The sequence below is a fragment of the Tachypleus tridentatus genome, chromosome 10 (assembly GCF_004210375.1).
Source record: "Tachypleus tridentatus isolate NWPU-2018 chromosome 10, ASM421037v1, whole genome shotgun sequence".
Classification (NCBI taxonomy): Eukaryota; Metazoa; Arthropoda; class Merostomata; order Xiphosura; family Limulidae; genus Tachypleus; species Tachypleus tridentatus.
Genome location: NC_134834.1, coordinates 150,749,343 through 150,771,749, shown reverse-complemented (window position 1 = coordinate 150,771,749; position 22,407 = coordinate 150,749,343). Strand labels below are relative to the sequence as shown.

General features: G+C 37.2%; 1 protein-coding gene across 10 annotated transcripts in view; it reads right to left on the bottom strand.

The window, feature by feature from the left end:
- Positions 1-22,407, bottom strand: part of LOC143230628 (kazrin-like) — a 79,350-nt gene that overhangs the window by 22,728 nt on the left and 34,215 nt on the right. For 9 of the 10 annotated variants that reach the window (XR_013016552.1, XR_013016553.1, XM_076464487.1 and 6 more), the window contains exons 3-8: positions 16,010-16,222; positions 11,173-11,333; positions 10,287-10,433; positions 9,783-9,987; positions 2,384-2,596; positions 402-622 (exon numbers count right to left, since the gene is read on the bottom strand). Coding sequence is in view for 8 of the 10 variants with exons in the window: in XM_076464487.1 (XP_076320602.1) it covers positions 402-622; positions 2,384-2,596; positions 9,783-9,987; positions 10,287-10,433; positions 11,173-11,333; positions 16,010-16,222 (1,160 nt within the window). In the remaining 2 variants the exon portion in view is untranslated. The remainder of the gene's footprint in view (positions 1-401; positions 623-2,383; positions 2,597-9,782; positions 9,988-10,286; positions 10,434-11,172; positions 11,334-16,009; positions 16,223-22,407) is intronic. The other variant, XM_076464492.1, reaches the window with a different exon arrangement.

The following is a 22,407-nucleotide window of genomic DNA, read 5'->3' as shown; positions in this document are numbered from 1 at the left end:
TAGTCTTCTTATAAAATAAACAGCAAACTGACAGATTATTCAGGTAGAATAGTAATGATGAATATACTGGAATAAAACAACTGCTTATTGTAAAAAAACAACAACAAAAAACACGTGAGGATGACGATATTTCAAAAACCTTCCATCTCTCATTTTCAGGATCTATGTTTCTTTTATAACAGTTAATACTTATTCTAGTGAACTCATCAACAAACAAATCATTCTACTGGTACAATTTCCTCGTAAAGTAGGAATCCATTCTGTCATTGTCCGTATTACTTTTGTCACAGCTGAAAGGGTCATAACACCATCTATTTGATATATCAGGAGGAGAGTTTTCCAGCACTTGTTGGTTATTAGTCGCAGTAAAATTGAACTGTAGGAAGAAACAGGAAGGTCACCTTTCCACTCTTAATGTTCTCAGCACATTTAGAACCATATTGTGGCATTCCCAAGGAGACTTCCAACCAGGAAAGAACAGTCGCAGCTTTCCACTTTTCCATTGGAGTTTCCTGAGCTTCTTCTAGTAGCTTTAATTTCTCATTATAGCTGTCTTCTGTTAACGGGCTAGCACAAAGGCTACTCTGAGGTGACCATGAAGACCTTTGGTCTGAGCTGCCACCTAGTGCCAACGAAAGTAAACTAGTGATTTACTGAATAATGACAATTTTTTTAAACTTCAAAAAAATCATTAGCCTAAAAGAAAAAAAATGTATTAAAATGTATTAGAAGGAGACTATGAATTTTACAGCCCAATTATTAATCAAAATCATTGCCTTATAATCGGGCCAATACGACAGTTTGAATGTTATAGGTAACAGTGTTTATGTACAATATTATACTTACAGGATATAGGAAATTAGAATTTACTACAGAAAAAAAGCAACAGCATTATTTATTTTTGAGAGTATCATCTTTAGTTTAGTTGAGTTTATAAGAATTGTTTTATTACAATTTACAGCTTTTACAGTAAGGAAGACAAAAAAAAAACAGGTACATTGTTTTGATCACTACTGTAATAATTCTCAAGTGCACCTTTACTATTCCGAGAAGTCTATATCTTCCTTAACCAAAGTATAGCCATATACACACATTAAAGTGTTTTAAAAATGCTTTTTGTACGTTTATTTCAGAACTTCTTAGAAAGTTAAAAAGCTGTCCCTATTATTGAACATCTAGACTAGAGGGAAGGCAGTTACTAAACAAGCACCCACTACAGTAAGATTTCATTGACACTTATAATGCATCAAAACCCCAAAGCATGAGGCACGGCATGTGGCAAAGAGACACAAACTATGGATAATTGGATTCTCAGTTCAACATTTTAATAAGCAGGCCACACCTAACTCCAATATCTGTTTTTTTTTAAATAAAAATGTATATAATTTTGAGAGTTCTTATAGGTGAGCAGTCCTCTGGTGTCCACAAGTTAAAGCGTCCTTGCTATACAAAAGTGTTTGTTTGTTTGTTTGTAATTAAGCATAAAGCAACACAATGAGCAACCTCTGCTCTGCCCGCTACAGGTATCAAAACCCACATTTTAGTGTTGTAAGTCTGCAGACATATCATTGTGCCACTGGGGAGCTGCTATATAAAACAAATGATGTGGCTATGTTGCTGCTGCATGACATAACACATCTCATTATGATTGGAAATAACTCCCAGTGTACCTAACCCATACCAATGGTAATACCGGCAACTTTAACACAATTGAAACACTTCCAGCATTGTTCAACCCATACCACAATGAGTGTCATCATATGGTAACTTTAGCACAGTTCGAACACTTTCAGCACTGTTCAACCCATACAGACAATGAGTGTCATATGGCAACTTTAGCACAGTTGAAATACTTCCAGCACTGTTCAACCCATACCGACAATGAGTGTCACATAGCAACTTTAGCACAGTTAGAATACTTCCAGCACTGTTCAACTCATACTGACAATGAGTGTCATATGGCAACTTTAGCACAGTTGGGACACTTCCAGCACTGTTCAACCCACACTGACAATGAGTATCATATGGCAACTTTAGCACAGTTGAAATACTTCCAGCACTGTTCAACCCATACCTATAATGAGTGTCATATGGCAACATTAGCACAGTTGGAATGCTTCCAGCACTGTTCAACTCATACTGATAATGAGTGTCATATGGCAACTTTAGCACAGTTGGAATACTTCCAACACTGTTCAACCCATACTGACAATAAGTGTCATATGGCAACTTTAGCATAGGTGGAACATTTTCACCATGTAGCCTATCTTACTTTATCAAATTTCTCAAGAGAGAATGCCCGTACTCGAATTACAATCGACTGAAAGTAACTGTCTTTAATGATTTTTGTAACAGAAATTGTAATAGCCCGTAACTTTCTTACTATCAAACATGTTTGGATCTAAGCCTTTACGGTGACGCCCTCTAGAAAAGACACGCGTTATAGAGCCCCAAGTTCCTTTCCCTTCCTTTCTCTTTCGGGTTTTCTTTCCGGTGCTGAAGTCAGAAATACTGCTGCTGGTGACGTAGATTTCCTCGGCTGAGCGAGACAAACCAGGAAGAGACGGTCGCTGTGTGTCTCTTGGTGATGAAACAGCTAAATACGGAAATAAAGCATAATAGATATCACAGTGATAGTAATTTAAATACGGAAAACACAACAAGAGCATTATCACAATGCTATTGTTAATATAAAAAAATATTACAACAATTCTTGATGACGAGAAACTCACTTGAAATAAAAATGTATCTTAGAACGGCTGGCATGGGTATTAATACTTTTATTGATAGAAACAGAACAACATTTCGACCTTCGTGGGTCATTTTCAGGTAAACAAAGAGAGAATTTATAAGTGACCGTTGCCGGACACGTCTTAGGGACGAGAGTATAAACGGGTACGGGATTGTAGGGGCGTTGCAGTTGGATGTTAGGTTACTAATTAGTATAGGTATAAAGGTGTTCCTTTATATTGGTTTAATATTAGTTTTAGTTGCTGTATGAGTGGAGCATCTTTGATTTTGCGTTTTTCTATATTTGTTTCCCTACTTACTATTTGGGTGTTTTGTATGCTTATGTTGTGTTTGTTTGATTTGCAGTGTTGAAAAATGTGTTAAGGTGTTTTTTATTGTGCGTTCTTTGAATCTAGTTTCTATTTTTCTGCTTGTTTCTTCAATATGGAAGTCGTGGCAGTTGTTGCATTGTATTTTATACATAATGTTGGTGTTGTGTTTGTCAGTATAGTTTTTACATAATATGGACTTTAGTTTTGTACCTGGTTTTTGAATAAATTTGGTGTTTACTGGAATGTTATGTTTTATTATAAGTTTTTTTTCCAAATGTTGGTTATTTTTTCGATAAAATTAAACGATGTTAACATATAAAAAAACCAAATATACACAGCCACGAAACTATGCTCACATGATAAAATTAAAGATGAAATCAACAAAATAAAACAATACTTTATCAACATCAACAAATTTTCTCAAAAAACCGTAGAAAAAATTATACGCACACACCTGGACCAACAACAATAAATCCCAAGGTACAACAAACTACAAAACCTTATACTGCTGCATACCATATGTTCCCGACATCAGAAAAAAAAACACACATTTGGAGAGAAAAAACTCATAACAAAACACAAAATTCCAATAAACATCAAATCTATTCAAAAAGCAGGTACAAAACTAAAGCCCAAACAATGGACTAATTTGTTGATGTTGATAAAGTGTTTTTTATTTTGTTGATTTCATCGTTAATTTTATCGGGTGAATATAGTTTTGTGGCTACGCACATACTTAGAACAACAACTAACAAACAACAATAAATCGCAAGATATAACAAACTACAAAACATTACACTGCTGCATACCACGTTCCAGGCATCAGCGAAAGAGAAACCAACATTTAGAAAAAAACTTAAAACACAACATTCCAGTAAACATTACATTTATTCAAAAATTAGGTACAAACCTAAGTCCATACATACTACGTAAAAACTATACTGACAAACACACCAACATAATTTATACCCCTCAGTGTGGATTCCTGTACGTGGTGAGGGGACCCCAGGGAAGGTTCTGTTCTTTCAGTTTACCTCCTCTGGGGTCTAAACTTCCACCCACGTGTTTGCCGTGCGTGGCAACCCGTGAAGAGGAGGAGAGAATCCTGGTGGTTGAGGAGTCCAACCCTAACACACCACTTTGGCCTTGAATTCCTGTACACGGGCGGCCTTGGGGTGGCCCCCCTTGGGTCAATCGGCTGGTCCACTCGGGCTATGGTTAACCAAGTACAAGTGTTGGATGTTCTCAACAGGTGTTGTGGACATTATATCGGATGCTGGTGTTTGGGTATAGTGCTCACAAAACCCTGGCGTTGCTGCAGTGTCCTTGTTTGACATTGTAGTGCGTCCCCTCATAGGGCTCCATGGTGGGTGGGGTCAGTGGGCACCAAAATTTTCCTCTCTTTATTATGGATACTCCGATTAAAAATTTTAATAAAATAGTGAAAAAAACAGTCTATAGGTAAATGACCACGTCTTCGAGATTCTGAGCAACAATCCTCACCATCTGTACCACCTGTTGCACCTCACTTTCTTATATTGCACTGATTTTCAGACAAACCTTTAAGGCAAATGTCTCCCTTTTTTCATTCAGAAGGGACTAGAGGGACTTGCTAACTCTGCATAGTCAGCAAAGAAGCTTCGATCTGGTGACATATTGGTGGAAACATCCACATCTCAACACAGTGAACTCCTCTTGCATTCAAAGGCAATTGGGGATATACCTATTGAGGTTACACCTCATGCTACTTTGAATTCATCACGAGGAGTTATTGTTGAGAGGGATTTGAAGAACATCCCAGAGTCGGAGATTCTCGCTGGTTTCTACACCCAAGGAGTTTCTGCAGTGAGGCATATCTCCACTCGCAAAGATGGAATTATGGTGCCGACCAATGCCCTCATTATCACTTTTACGTCACCACGTCCGACTGCCAACAGCAAGGCAGGTTATCTCAATTGCAGAGTACAGTCATACATTCCAAACCCTCTTCGATGTTTCCAGTGTCAAAGGTTCGGTCACTCAAAAACGTCATGTTGTGTTTCCTTGACGTGTGCTCGTTGCAGTGACAAGGACCATGATGCCTACAAGTGTGAAACAGACCCTCATTACATCAATTACAATGGCTCTCACCCATCCTACTTTCGCTCTTGCCCTAAATGGTTGGAAGAAAAAGAGGTGCAGCATTTGAAAATGATTCATAACATTACCTATCCTGAGGCTCGAAAATTGCTGTCCACCACCTAATCTCGGACATATGCTGCTGCACTTCGTTCCATAATTACTGTGGGAGTGCAGACAGATCTCTCTGTGCCTACTAAAGAATCGTTCTCCAAACAAATGAAAAGTCTTTTGACTTCCATGGTAAAAAAAAATTATGAATCAACTTCAACACTTATCTCTGCCCCTTATATACCTTCCACCAAACCTCAAGATCCACATCTTTTGGTTCCAGGTACAGAAAATTCCTGGGATCCATCTTCTTCTCTCACCCCAAGATGCAAACAATCATTCGTTCATGTCCTTAGTCTCTGGAATCCCCTTCCAACAGCAAAGACCTGCCCAATCGATCCAGGGCAGGATCCATGGAGGTTGATACCCAGAGCATTGCCGGTACTCTAGATGAATGCTTTTGCTGGGTATCTAGCACTTCTGCTTCTTCTTCCACCTTCTTAGCCATCAAGAATCGGGCAGAGCAATCACCTCTTTCCTTTCGAGCTGATTGTCTCTGTGACTATAATCGTCCTTTTACACTGGTGGAACTCAAACTGGCTCTTCGTTAGTCTGGCAGTACATTGGTTGGACCTGATGATATACACTATGAGATGCTGCTCCATCTATCTCCTGCTTCTCTTGCTATTTTTTTTATTGTTTTTAACCGGATCTGGCAGGAGAATGTTTTTCCTGATGCCTAGTGCCAGGCTATTGTCCTACCTTTCTCCAAGCCTGGGAAGGATCCCAAGATTCCATCAAACTACCGTCCAATTGCTTTGATGAGCTGTCTCTGTAAAACCTTAGAGAGGAAGGTTAATGCTTGTCTTGTTTGGTTCCTCGAATCAAAGCACCTACCCTCGTCTACCCAGAGTGGGTTCCGATGACAGTGCTCCACCATGAACCACCTTATTTGACTTGAAACGTCAATAAGCGAAGCTTTTCTCAAACAACATCTTGTATCAATATTCTTTGACATTGAGAAGGCTTATGATACAACATGGAGGTATGGCATTTTGCAAAACCTCTATATATATGGGTTACGTGGCTAATTTGCCCATTTTATTAAAAATGTTTTAATGGACAGGAGATTCAGAGTTCGTGTGGGTTCGACACTTTCCTGTTCTTTTCTATAGGAACTTGGAGTCCCTCAGGACTGTGTTGTGAGTGTCACACTTTTCAGTAAAAAAATAAATGCCATCACTGAACAATTTACTCTCACTGTTGCAAACGGGCTCTATGTCGACGACTTTCATATCTCATGTCAGTCATCGAACATGAGGAATATTGGGTGGCAGACTGCCATCAATTCTTTACTGAAGTGGACCACAGCAAAAGGCTTTACCTTCTCTCTCTCTAAAACTGTTGGCACTTTTGCTGCCAATGGGGTATTCACCCTGATCCTGAACTCCATATCGGTGAAGTTGTGGTGCCTGTGGTCTCTTAAACTAAGTTCTTGGGGCTTATCTTTGACCATAAGCTGACCTTTATACCACACATCAAGCAGCTATGGGTCAAATGTACAAAAGCAGTGAACATCCTCCGTGTCCTCTCTTCCACCACTTGGGAAGCAGATCGACGTTCTATGCTAAAGATATATCGTGCTCTTATTTGATCGAAACTCGACCATGGATCACTGGTCTATGGCTCTGCCAGACCATTGGCCTTAAAGATGCTGGACCCTATTCATCATCAAAGACTTCGACTCTATACTTGGGCTTTTCCCACTTCCCCAGTTCAAAGCTTATACACAGAGTCTCATGAACCTTCTTTGCAACTGTCTTTACTATATGCTTCGAAACTTCGTTCCATACCAAAGCATCCCACCTGGGGTTGTATTTTCCTTACTCGATGAGCCATGCTTTTTCACACCAGATGGTCTGCCATTGCTTTTTTAGCCTTCGTATCCAGGCACAGTTGAATGAATTGGGTCTGTCCTTGTATAACATTGCTGTCTCCACTGGTCGGCCCATCCCACCGTGGCTTCTTACAGTCTCCAATTGTGACCTATCTTTAAGTCATCTGAGAAAAGTAGATACTCCTGATTGGAAATACTGTCTGCTATTTGCTGAACATCTTTCGAACCATCCTTCCATTCCTATTTATACAAATGGTTCAAAATCAGGTGACTGTGTGGGCTCTGCCATGGTTTGTTGTGCTTTGGTGGTTGTGGGCAGAATCTCCTCTACACCTTCTGTGTTCACTGCTAAACTGTATGCCATTTCTCTTGTCCTGGATCACATAGAAGCTAAGCAGTACTCCAACTGCAGTATTTATACTAACTCGCTTACTTCTCTACTGGCCCTGGAATCGCTTCACGTTGGTTCACATCCTGTTCTCGCCGATATTCAAAACTGACTAGCCCATCTCTCTTTAACATCTACTTCTATCCAGTTTTTCTGGATACCGGGCCAAGTTGGTATTCGCGGGAACGAGCTCGCTGACACCGCCGCTAAATCTATCTGCTCTGGCACTATCACTGCTGTGCCTGTTCCATACATGGACTATGGTCCTGTATTCAAGGCTTGGCTCCGTGCCAGCTGGCAGTCGACTTGAAGTGAGCAACGCGAAAAAAAGCTTTTCTAAATAAAACCATATATTGGACTTTGGCCGTCTTGCTTCCGTAAGGATTGGAAAGAGGAAGTTGTTCTAATTAGACTACACATTGGTCACAGTTTTTAACTCATCGTTTTATGTTATCTGGAACTGATGCACCACTGTGTAGTTTGTGTAACATTCAGTTCACCATAAGCCACATTTTACTTTCTTGCCATCGTTACAATACTCAACGACGGCACCATTTTAAGCATGTTCTGTCCCAAGGTTTGCCCATAATGTTACACAGTGTTATTGGTGATGGTGACACTGTCCACCTTAGAAATGTTTTTAGTTTTTTAAAAGCCATTCATATTTTTAATGCTACTTAAGTTTTTTTTAACTTATACATAAGACCTTGGTCATGTGTCCAATGGTCACTTGCAAACTCTTTCTTTGTTAACCTGAAAATGACCTACGAAGGTCGAAATGTTGTTCTGTTCCTATTAATAAAAGCGTTAATACCCATACCAGCCGTTCTGCGATACATTTTTAAACCTATTGATGTAAATTATCGATATAATGTTCCTATATATTCAAGTTGGGGATATTTGTTATAGTATATTTAAAAATTACATCAATAAAGACATAATCAAACTCTCACAATCTTAGTAAAACTGGTGTTCTTGTTGTGAGGAAAGAACTTTTATTTAAAATTGTGATAAAGAAATGATTGTTGCACATACCTTAATTATTTATTTAATTGTTTGTATCTTGAATACCACAATTGTAGAATTTGTTAATAAATTTTTGTTCTTGGTGCCATTCAATAAACGGCAGAGTAGTTTTGGTTACATACATAGATAATGACATACACGCTACATCCATTGTATATAGTATGATGATAATATAAGTACAAAAAACAAAACCTGATATCACCATTGGACATCTTCCATGTTCTAAATTTAACGAACAGTTTTTGTTGATTGTACTCCGAGGTTGCACAGCTTTGCATTTCTTTTGACTTATCTATATATGATTATTCAACAATAACACATCAGTGCCTCGGACATATTCAAATGTGTATCAGGGTAAGCGCAGTTTTAAATATAAATCAATATCCTTATCCATCATAGGCTTAGTGATTCGTATAATCTGTATAACCAATTATCAGCTGTTCAGTATAGGCTTAGCGAACCAAGCAATCTGTATAAGTAATTGTCAGCTGTTCATTATAGGCTTAGCGATCCAAGTAATCTCTATAATTAATTGTCAACTGTTCAGTACAGGCTTAGCGATCCAAGTAATCTCTTATAACTAGTTATCTGTTCAGAATAGGTTTAGTGATCCAAGTATTCTCTACAGGGTGGCCCAAAAAGTCCCTACCCATCCATATGTTATTATGTTATATTCAATTACGCATGTATTATAAATTTGTTTCTTTTTTTTTCAGAGAAACATGGCCGATGTAAGCCCATGTTGAGGAAAATGTCTTACAGAACATGACGTCGCATAATATTATGCAGCGAGAATGAAGGACAGCACACAGACTCGTGGATGGGTAGGTACTTACGGGCCACCCTGTATAACTGGTTAACAGCTATATTTAACATCACTACTTATCAATTTCCAATATAACCTACTGACAGTGTTGTATTTCATAACATTAAGCATAATGTTTCTCACATTTTAAGTCTTACACCATTTTATTGTTTAAGTTTTCCCCGCGTTTGGAGTTCCATAACACTTTGTTTTTCCCCTTTTTTTTCGTCTAGAATTTGAATATTATAAGTTTAATTTTTTTTCTTGCATTTTAAGTCTCCTAGAATTTCATTATTTCTTGTTTGAAGTATCCAAAGTCTTCTAACACTAAACGGCCAATAAGGAAAAAGTATACAACAAAAGCAGACCTCACTACATACAATATCTACTGAAGTAACATTGACTTACAAGCTAGAACTGGGTTTTGACACTTACAGCAATAGATAGAGTTTTGGTCTTCATTCACCGTTATAGCTGGAGTTCCAAAAGATGACGATGGTGGGGTTGGTGTGGGGGCATTGCCGCTGTCACGGCCGTTCATGGCATGACCAGTAGAGACCATGTTCGGACTTTGATAGCCATTAGTGCGGCCATATCTACAACTGTCGACATCAGAAGAATAGCCCATCCTATCTCGGAACTGTTAACGCGGAGATTATAATGATGTCTAAAACATTGTATAACCACAGCACTTCACTGTAAAACATACAATCTGAAGATACCACAAGCATAACACTTAAAACATTCAAGTGGAAGTTAATACTGGCTCTACACTGTAAAACATACAACATGAAGTCAACAAACACAAGGTCTCTATTGAAACAATATTCTGCGTATGCGACAAAAAATTCACTTGTTCACGCCATCTTTAGAAGTATTATTATTGGTCTGAAGAATTTTCCATAAGAGACATTATATTATCTGTTAAAGCAGTCTTACCATGTTTAACTCTTCCTGAAGCTGTCTAATATGTGCGTCCTTTAGGCCTAGCTGAGCACATAAGGCTAACGAACGTTCAGCTTCATCTCGCGCGTGCTTCACGATGTTCCATTTTTCCCGCTCACTTTCTTCCCGTGAACGAACCAACTGGCAAACAAATATTTGAAATGTTTGGAGTAAATCTTAATAAAACATAATGACATACATATTATGTACATTTCATTTAGCTTATCGTTTCGTAAACACTTTATCACACGCACCACCTCGTGACAGAAACGATAACTAAAACACTCCGTACTTACGAACTAATTCTTAGCTTTACGCCATTGATCACAAGGTAAATTTATTTTTACTTGTTTACTCTTAGGATAGTTAAAGGTTTCTTAAATAAAATAGTAAAACCAAAATGCTACTAGATAATTAGGCCTAATGGGTTAAACTTCTGCCACTAGAAAGGGCTGGTTAACCTTTGGAAACTCTTACTCTTAACGAATTATTTATTTTACTAGTAGTCACTGTGACTTCGAACTTTTAAACTTAGTACCTCATTAACACTCCTACGAAAAGTGGGGCCTAATAGGCCCCAGAGCAACTTGAAACGTTATTAATATTAGGCTAATAATTTTGTATTTAAATGAAATTGCCATTTAAATCCATTAATGAATGGATTAACGAGATTCCCACTGTCCCTATCTACTATCTAGCGAAACCACAGCCAGGGGAACGGGCTTGGAGAAATCAGGACTAGAAACGACTTTTCGTAGGAGTGTTAATATAGTCTATTAGACAGAACCTCGAGATCGAAACTGGCTAATAGGCCTGTTAGTTGTAAAGTTTGTTTAGTATTCTAGACTACACGGCATTAATAATCGCATGAAAAAATGACCTGTTTCAAATTCTCATCACTTTCTTTCATCCTCTGCTCGTAGTTCCTGATGAAATCTCTTAGTTCCTTCTCTTTGTCTTCCAGGGTACTATACAGTTGTTTCATTTGATTCAATAGGTCGAACTTTTCCATCTTCAGTCTCTTACGGTCTTGTTTTAAGGCTGGTATGAAATTTTCAAATTAATCAGTTTATTAACGACAATTTAATATTTTATGTTTTTTATTTGATAAGTTTCGCACAAGGAGCTAATTGTCCCTAATTTTGAAGCGATAGACGAGAGGGAAGGTAGTCAGTATCACCCACCTCTAACTCTTGGATTTCTATTTACTAACAAGTGGTGTGACTGCCCATCACATATAACGCCCCCCCCCCCACAACTGAAAAGTCGATTATGTTCAGCGACTGGATTCAAACTCGGACTTGTACATTGTGAATCGAATGCCCTAAGTACCATGTCTTGCTAGGCTTAGGTTTTTTGCGCTATTTATTTAAAAAACGTGTCAAACAACGGTATTTCAGAGTGACTTTGATTTTAATAGAAATAATGGTACGCTATCGTCAACTACACAATATAGTAATATTAAACAAGTACTACAGAATTACTTTTAACTGAAACTAGCTGGGGTACCTGTACCCTGGACAGAAATTATGTGAATTGATGATTAATGAAAGATTACCTTAAGACATGAAAAATTGTTTCCTTTATATACAGTTTAAAAAAACAACCAAAACGCCCATAAAACCAGCAAAACAAAAAATGTGAAACCTTAAATTTGCATGTCTCGCTCATGGAAAATCAAACCATCATGTCAGATTTTGTAAAGTTCCATCAATAGGGGAGAAATAATGGTAAAAATTCCAGCAAAAACACTCATAAAAACCGCAATATGCAAACTGAAAGTTTTTGTGTATTTCCCCATGGACCTAATGAACCTCCATATCAATTTTGGCGAAGATCCATCCACACCCTGAAAAGTATTTACATGGACACACAACAGATAGTTCTACATGTATTATAGGCCCGGCATGGTCAAGCGTGTTAAGGCGTGCGACTCGTAATCTGAGGGTCGCGGGTTCACATCCCCGTCGTGCCAAACATGCTCGCCCTTACAGCCGTGGGGGCGTTATAATGTTACGGTCAATCCCACTATTCGTTGGTAAAAGAGTAGCCCAAGAGTTGGCGGTGGGTGGTGATGGCTAGCTGCATTCCCTCTAGTCTTACACTGCTAAATTAGGGACGGCTAGCACAGATATCCCTCGATTAGCTTTGTGCGAAATTCAAAAACAAACAAACAAACATGTATTATATTTATATAGATGGCTCCAGTGCATTAGATTCGCATGTGACGTTTTTATGACGTCATATCTGCGTCCTGAGAATGGAGAAAGATAAAGGTCTCTGTGACAGGAAACGGAAAAATCGTGACCTCCTATTGCAAATCTGCATGCACACAGGAGAAAAATTTCGCGAAGGTGGGAGTTGCGCATCAGTATCATATAAGCAAGAGTTCCATTATAGTATGATGGCGGTACACCATTGTCGGCCATCCAATATTATTCTCAACCAACAGTGTAACTTTTCGCCATCTTCTTAACTACTCAGAAAAATAAGGATTTAGGAAACCGACTTTCGGTTATAAATATAATTTTACTCATTTTATATACATAAACAAGACACATACAACTGCGTTATTTAGAAATCTTATGATGCATCTGTCACCCGTTTGCAATTACTAGTTCGTCACTCTCACCAAACACTATTTCAAAATGACATCAAATACGTCAAGTACTATTTAACGCCTCGAAGATTTAAGATTTTAATCAAATATTGACAGTAAAACTCATGATATCCCAAGCTCCATCATAACACTTTGACCTCATATTATGATAATCCAAGCCCTGTTATAACACTCTGAACTCATATTACAATAGTTCAAACCTCGTCACAACACTTTGATTTCTATTACAGTAGTCCAAACCCTACTAGAACACTCTACCATTACTATAATTTTTAACGCTAAAAATACGGTTCCATTGATATAGTATTCCAAACATGAGGATTGACGAAGCATCATGCGTTAGTTGTATGAATAAATTAGTAAAATAATATTATTTTTTTAAACAGTGTGTTTATTTACGCTATTTCCCCCCATCCGTGTTAATTAGATCTTGTATTTGTTGTATCGGCAGAGTGGGAGTAAATGAAGGAGAAACTGGAATCCTTTCCTGTCACAGAAAGATCCCCCCCTTCCACCTCTGAGAAAAGTTCGAGGGGCTATAATGTGAAATTCGGAGTTCGATTCCTGCTCTGAACACATTACCCCTTAAGTAGTTTTCAATTTAAAAAACATGATTTCAGCTGGACGTAAGACGCTTGTTATCCACAAAACTGACGAGAAAACAAAAACGTAACTTATGCATTACACTGTGAAGTTGCATTTGAAGTAAGGACTTGGTTAAAAAGTTGTACAGTAAGTTTAGTTATAATAACAGCGTTGAAAGCAGTTTTAGTTGGATTTTTTCTCTTCCTCATCAAATGGATTCCTTTTCTCAAACAAGAGCCATCTTCCTTAAATCCATGTAGCTAAAGACCTCCACCACAATCCCGCCCACTTACCCATTTCATGAAAATTACAGCTGTAACTCAGTTTCAAAACGAACACAGACAAAACTCTCTAACCCAGAACAGTAAGTGACTCATTCTATTCACTTGTTGGTAAACAACAGTTCACAGTAATCAGTGTTTTATAGTTACCGGTAGATAATAAATCTTCAGTGGTGAAGTCAGTGTCTTTCAATGTAACTTTGAAAATATTTGTCACTTCACGTTCTGGTGTCGCCCAGTAACATGTGTAAAAACGACAATCTTCCTGTTCCGAACATTTTAAAAATGTTTACCATCTAGTGATTATGTGTAATAACTGGTATTAAAATTTTTTTTAATGTTTACCATCTAGTGATTATCTGCAATAACTGGTATTAATTTTTTTGAAAAATGTTTACCATCTAGTGGCTGTATGCAATAACTGGTATTAAACATTTTAAAAATGTTTACCTTCTAGTGGTTGACTGCAATAAGTGGTATTAACATTTTTGAAAATGTTTACCATCTAGTGCAGGGGTATGCAACTTATGTTTCATAGTGACCACAACTGTGGCTAATGAAAACAACGTTGGCCACACTATTAAAAAAAAAAAAAAGGCGTTAGTTTAATCAAAATAATCGCCTTTCAACTAACCTTTAATGTGAAAATTAATGGGGGTTTTCATCAACAAGTTTCGTAAAATTTGGCATAGTACCTATGTTCAATGAGCATCTTAGCTCTGCCTCTAAATTTATGTCAGTAAGTTGAGATTTGTATCTAGACTTGAAAAAATCTATTGTAGAAAACGTTGACACACACACCCATGTGGATCCAAAGATGGAAAATAAATTTTGATATTACTATCTTTAAATCTGGAAGATTCTCATTTATCAGAATAGTGAGCCACATTTCTCTGACTGAACATCTTTGTTTACCTTTTGTGTTCTACTCTTTGCAGGGTAAGCATCTCGTCTTCAAATCCACACTTATCCAAAGAAAAAATTGTTCTTCGACTTACTTACAAATTATTTACCTTTTGAAGAATATTATCTTTTATTTTTAATCATAATTCTCCAACAGAGTTTCAATGACCACAATCAATATTTATTTTACTAGTTCAGCATCAGAGAATGATTTCTTTTTTTTGAGCTATAATCCAAGCTACTTTATAAATAGCTAATGTAACTAGTTCTATAGACGATAAAAACCTTTTTAGGCCTCCCTTTTGTTCATGAAGTTGTCCTTTCAGACGACCAATTATATTCATGCGATTTTTGCTGTCAACTGGAAATTTTACATCAAATTCGTTGTGAAAATTGTTAAAGTGTTGCTTAAGGTTGTATAGTTTATTATTCCTAAAAACTTTGTTACACAAAAGACACACTGGCTTAATATTTGCTTCAATCACTGCAAATTTCAACTCCCAACTTTCATTAAATTCTCTTTTCGGCAGTAATGCCAGAATCAATTAAACTGTCTTTATTTTCTGAGTGTTCACCATCATCTGGATTCTTTCGTTATCCATTTATCCGTATTATGGGATTAAAATAAAATAGATTTAAACACTTGAAAGTTGCAAAATAAAAATATGTTTGCAAGTGCATGCGAAACAACGCACACTCGATAACAAACATCTCAACCAGAGTGACGTTATAAAATGGGCGGTGTCTGTGGCAGTGATGAAACACGCGACATTAGTGATGACGTAAGGCAGTGAAGTTTCTGATTACCAAATTTGCGATAAAAAATAAATGATGGAAAAAGTTAATTCCTAAACTCGAGTTGGCCATAATTGTGCTATCCACTGGCCACATGTGGTCAGTGGCCGTGGAGTAGCCCACCACTGATCTAGTGGTTGTCTGCAATAATTGGTGTTAATTTTTTTTAATGTTTACCATCTTGTGGTTGTCTGCAATAACTGGTATTAAAACTTTATAGTAGATAACAGTTGAGCAATTTTATACAGTGTCTGTTGGAAGTCGTTTTCGGTCAAAACCAGAGTTCATCAGACTTAATAGATTCCAACTGTTATCCACTATTCTTATTGGATCTCAGCAATGAGCCAGTTAAAATTAGTGTTTAAATTGTTCTAACTTGGAGCGTGGGGAATTTTATCACATCTGTTATCTTAAAATAATATCATGCAATTTATCTCCCAAACGATTAATATACTGTTTTAATCTTCAAAACCCCAGTTTTACAAGATCTGTAAGTAGTGGACTAATTAAGAAGAACCAAACAGCATAAGAACCTCCAAGAGCTTCCTTAGCGTGATGAAGTTCAGTTTCCAGCCGTTCCTTCTCAGGGTGGAGCTCAAACTCTTGCGCATGCGTGTTCTCTTTATAAGGTCTCAGTTCTTCTAGCTCCCTCTGAAGACAACGGTTCTGTTGACTGAGTTTGTAGTTTAATTCTTCTTGTTGGCAGAGGCGTTCTTCTAACTGATTTATATCTTCGTGTGTACAGTCTGCAAATACATAGCAATACCAATTAAGTCTCTAAACTACAGCAGGTCTTTTTCCAACAGTGCCTTAAAAATATTTCAACAAGAATAATAACTGAAAGATGATACTAGATATACAAACTGCAAGAATAACTTTATATGTGATGATGGTCAGAGTGTAATGATTCTAGAAGAATAACTTTCTCTGTGATGGTCAGAGTATAATAATTCTAGACGAATAACTTTATACGTGATGGTGGTCAGAGTGTAATGATTCCAGAAGAATAACTTTCTCTGTGATGGTCAGAGTATAATGATTCTATACGAATAACTTTACATGCGATAGTGGTCAGAGTGTAATGATTCCAGAAGAATAACTTTCTCTGTGATGGTCAGAGTATAATAATTCTAGACGAATAACTTTATACGTGATGGTGGTCAGAGTGTAATGATTCCAGAAGAATAACTTTCTCTGTGATGGTCAGAGTATAATGATTCTATACGAATAACTTTACATGCGATAGTGGTCAGAGTGTAATGATTTCAGAAGAATAACTTTCTCTGTGATGGTGGTCAGAGTGTAATGATTCTAGAACAATAACTTTCTCTGTGATGGTGGTCAGAGTGTAATGATTCTAGAATAATAACTTTTTCTGTGATGGTGGTCAGAATGTAATGATTCTAGAATAATAAATTTCTCTGTGATGGTGGTCAAAGTGTTACGATCGTAGAATAACACAATAACTTTCTCTGTGATGGTGGTCAGAGTGTAATGATTCTAGAAAGATAACTTTCTCTGTGATGATGGTCAAAGTGTTATGCTTGAAGAATAATAACTTTCTTGTGATGGTGGTCAGAGTGTAGTGATTCTGAAACATTTTTAAAAATTTAATAAGTGGTTGTTATAAAACTAATGTCAGTTTTATATCTAGGTATCTTATATGGAGATACTAGAAATATGACACTTGAATAAGGCTAAAGGCCTTATTCGTAGCCATCTGTCTGTAGTTTCGTCACACAGCACATGAGATAATGTATTTTTAAAGCTTTTGGATCTGATTTCCTGAAACAAATAAGTTATACAAACACTCCAAATTAAATTATTATAGGAGGTCTCACACTGTACAATTATCTATAATAAATATGCAATAACATTGTACAATCTTGTTCAAACACTGACAGAGTCTTAAAAAATACAATAACCACATAAGACGCTTTGTAGTGGCAATACAAGTTCTAGAATATTCTGGATCAGCCAGCAGTACACGTTCTAGGATATTCTATGTCAACTGTTAACATTCCAAGACACTTTATATCAGCAATACATGTTCTAAGATACTTATAAGACACTACAGATGTTACTGGATGTCTTCTAATAGTAGCACTAGTTTTAAAAACAATTTCCAAGGTACCTTATAGACGTTCCAAGACGTCTTGTGGAAATTTACACCTTGTAAAATATTGTTTGGTAATTCTACACGTTTCAAGACATTTCATAGCAACTCTACGTGTCCCACTACGTCTTATAACAATTCTACGCATTCCAGGACGTTTTGTAAAAAGTCTACATATTTCCGGACATTTTGTTGTAAGAAGATATGACTACTTCGGATTCGCGAGGTCCCAATGTGAACGTCTGTACGCATGTAAAAGTATTTCAGGGTTAATGCCCGAGTATTTAAAGATAATATGCTATCCTACACTTGGAGCAGTGACAAACAATTAAAAACGTGCAAGTATATATTGGAATAGATTTACAATAGCATCGTGTAGATATACTATTGTTATTACTGTAGATTATCAATAATATAAAGCTAAACGTTTAATTACAACAATATCGTGTACATATACTATTGTTATTACTGTAGATTTACAATAATATAAAGTCAAACGTTTAATTACGACAATGTAGATTTCTGTCGAAATCCTAGAAATGGAAGTTAGTTTTTGACGTACATGTTATATCAATACTGACGAATTGGAGCACGTATTATTTTCTCAAAGGATTTGAACCAAATTAGGTTAGCATTTTCCAGACGTATCGATATAACAATATCGTATAAACAATCGACACTTTAAAACAATACGTGATATGATATTAAAACAACTAAAGTTGAACCGAACTGTTATAAATTGTATCTTGTTTGTTTTGGTTCTCATCATTGTTCAGTAAACGTGTTTACACCTCTCATACACACCAAAGACTGGTCATTAATCAAGGAGGAACATCGTTTTTAAAACGCAACCAACCGCGTTTAGGAAGTACCCAACCGCGTGTTAGGACGCAATCAATCAAGTTACTATAATAACGAGCAACGCCAGCCAGACGCTTATTAATCTTTCACGTCTGTCTTAACGATATTAAAGATGATGATGAGATAAATTCCGATGACAGCCGAGGTTTACGCTTTGAACATTTGCATCAAGTGAACTTATGTAAGCACGTCAACAGAGACCCACACATCCCGGATGAAAGGTATATAACGTGCGTCATCGCAACGGCCTCCCGATTCCACCCACTTGAGTTTAAAAGAAAGTTTCCATATTATTGGAAAATCAAGTACGTTTTTCTAGGATTATCTTAATACCAGCATTCTTTTGTGTAAAAATGTCTTATCATTCCAAGCAGATGGAGTGACAAAAGGAATTTCGTTTGTTAAAAACAACATGGAGAGTCAGTCCTTCTTGTTAAGGATGCTTTTATTGTTCGTTTTTAAATCAGTGCCTTCATCACTCTTTCGTTACGAAGTGACCGAGAAATATTATTTTTGAGGAACTCAGCGCTACCCAGTGTTTAGCGTGCCAGACTCTGAGGTCCCATGGTTCGAGTCCCTTTATTAGTGACCGTCAAATTATGTGTTCGATAAAGTGTTAGGTCATAAAAGAACTACGTTTTCATAAGATAACATATGAATATTCACTAATTACGTTGACTCAAATACATATAGATGACACTACTGACAACTGTAGACTCTCTGAGCTTGTGTAAAACCGTAATCACATAAGAGTATCGACAGTTGCTTTACTAACGATACCATATTTGCATGTTCTTATCTTGAGAGCTTCATTCCGTCACTACACCCAGTTTGTTGAATTTCGCACCACACTAGCCGTCCTTAGCTTAAAAGTGATAGACTAGAGGAAAAGTAGCTTATTAACGCTATCTACAGAGAAGACAGCTAGTCAACAACATCTACAGAGAAGACAGCTAGTCAACAACATCTACAGAGAGAACAGCTAGTCAACACTATCTACAGAAAATACAGCTAGTCAACAACATCTACAGAGAAGACAGCTAGTCAACACTATCTACAGAAAATATAGCTAGTCAAAAACATCTACAGAGAAGACAGCTAGTCAACAACATCTACAGAGAAGACAGCTAATCAACAACATGTACAGAGAAGACAGCTAGTCAACAACATCTACAGAGAAGACAGCTAGTCAACACTATCTACAGAGAAGACAGCTAGTCAACAACATCTACAGAGAAGACAGCTAGTCAACAACATCTACAGAGAAGACAGCTAGTCAACACTATCTACAGAGAAGACAGCTAGTCAACACTATCTGCAGAAAATACAGCTAGTCAACAACATCTACAGAGAAGACAGCTAGTCAACACTATCTACAGAAAATACAGCTAGTCAACAACATCTACAGAGAAGACAGCTAGTCAACACTACCTACAGAGAAGACAGCTAGTCAACAACATCTACAGAGAAGACAGCTACTCAATAATATCTACAGAGAAGATAGCTATTCAACACTATATTCAGAGAAGGCAGCTAGTCAACAATATCTACAAAGAAGACAGCTAGTCAACACTATCTACAGAGACGACAGCTAATCAACATTATCTACAGAGAAGACAGCTGGAAAACAATATCTGCAAGAAGGCCGTCACATTATCCACAGAGAAGGCGCCTAGTACACTATCCAAAGAGAAGACAGCTAGTCAACATCATTCAATTCAACTTTTGGGTTATTGTTTACCAAGGAGCAGGGAGATTGACCGTCACATTACAACTCTCACATAGCTGAAAGGACGAGTATATTCGGTAATGGAATTCTGATTTTCATATAAAGTTCTGTATAAGTTTAGGGTAAATCTCTTGTTCCAAGAAACGCGATAAATATCCCAAAATATTGTTTTCATGTTGATGGAAAAAACATCTTCCAAAGGCAAGACCACTTTTTCTCAAGACCATAGCATATTGACACTGGTTTTCAACACTTTCACGATCCTGTACACTTATTAAAAACAATGGTTAATATTCTTGTTGACGAAAAACCCATTTGAAATAAAAATGTATCTCAGAACGGCTGGTATGGGTATTAACACTTTTACTGATAAGCAGAGAACAGCATTTTAACCGGCCCAGCATGGCCAGGTGGTTAAGGCTCTCGACTCGCAATCCAAGGGTCGCGAGTTCAAATCCCCGTCACACCAAACGTGCTCGCCCTTCCAGCCGTGGGGCGTTATAATGTGACGGTCAATCTCACTATTCGTTGGTAAAAGAGTAGCCCAAGAGTTGGCGGTGGGTGGTGATGACTAGTTGCTTTCCCTCTAGTCTTACACTGTTGACTCCCAGTGGTTCAGCGGTATGTCTGTGGACTTACAACGCTAAAATCCGAGTTTCGATACCCATGGCGGGCAGAGCACAGATAGCCCATTGTGTAGCTTTGTGCTTAATTCAAAACAACAACAACTTACACTGTTAAATTGGGGGCGGCTAGCGCAGATAGCCCTCGAGTAGCTTTGCGCGAAATTAAAAAAAAACAAAAACATTTCAACTTTCCTAGGTCATCTTCAGGTTAATAAAGAAAGAGTCTGCAAACACAACACCAACATAATTTATAAAATGCAATGCAACAACTGCCACGACTTCTATATTGAAGAAACAAGCAGAAAAATGGAAACTAGGTTCAAAGAATTAAAAAAAAACCGCACTTTTTGAACATTGCAAATTAAATAAACACAACAAAACAATATAAAACACTCAGATACTAAGTAAGGAAACAAATTTAAACAAACGCAAAATCAAAGAAGCCTATTTATACAACAACTAAAACCAAAATTAAACCAATATAAAAGAACACCTTTATACCTCTAAAATTAATAACCTAACATCCCACTGCAACGCCCCCTACAGTCCCATGCATGTTTATACTTTCGTCTCTAAGACGTGCCCGGTAACGGTCATTTGCAAACTCTCTCTGAAGATGATCTGAGAAGATTGAAATGTTGTTCTCTGCTTATCAATAAAAGTGTTACTACCCATACCAGGCGTTCTGAGGTACGATGGTTAATATTCTTCACTTACTTCTGAATAAAATATCAATAAAAGTGTTAATACCCATACCAGCCGTTCTGAGGTACGATGGTTAATATTACTTCTAAAAGCCTTCTTTGGTCAATCAAAACAAATTGTTTTGTTTGCAACAGTCTTTCCTGTTCTTCTCTCACTAGGTTCTGTCGCTTTAAATGGTCGACATAGACTAGAGCGATAAAGACCAGAAAGTGGACGTAGAATATATACTCTGATATGATTTGCTAGTTTCTTGGATTTCAAGCAAAGCTACACCAGAGAGGGTCATCCGTAATCTGAAATGAAAGCAACTAATGAACGCTAACAACCGCCAACTCTTGGTCGACTCTTGTCAGGCTGAATAGTGGGTATTAACTGTCACTTTTCTAACACATCAGTTCCATAGTGCACAACATGAACTTTTATTTGGGAGGGGGGGCAATAACGAGGGTTGAACATTGGGATTCTACAGTCGGATACGCGAACATCTTGAACAGTAGAGCTGAAATATATGAAAACGATAAACGCATGAATTGATGTAAGCAGAAGGAACTTTGGTAAGTTTGGAAGGTATATAAAAACATAGAGGTAATGCAGTAGTATACAGTATCTTATGAAAAACAAATAAAAACGTTAGGGATTTTCTTTATGTAAAGTTGGAGAAACCAAATCAAGCCATATTGATCGGTACACGTATTCAAACAAAAACCTGAAACAGTTTTTATGTGAAGTCGATTTATTTTATTAATTACTACTCTTCACTTCTTATGTAACTATTTCTGTAGTTAACTCCTTTAAATAACTTCATAAAGTGAGGGGAAAATAAAAGTTAACAAGAAAAGTTGAAATGGCTATTCTTACGAGAGTCCTACATACCCTGGGCCAGTAAAACTATGG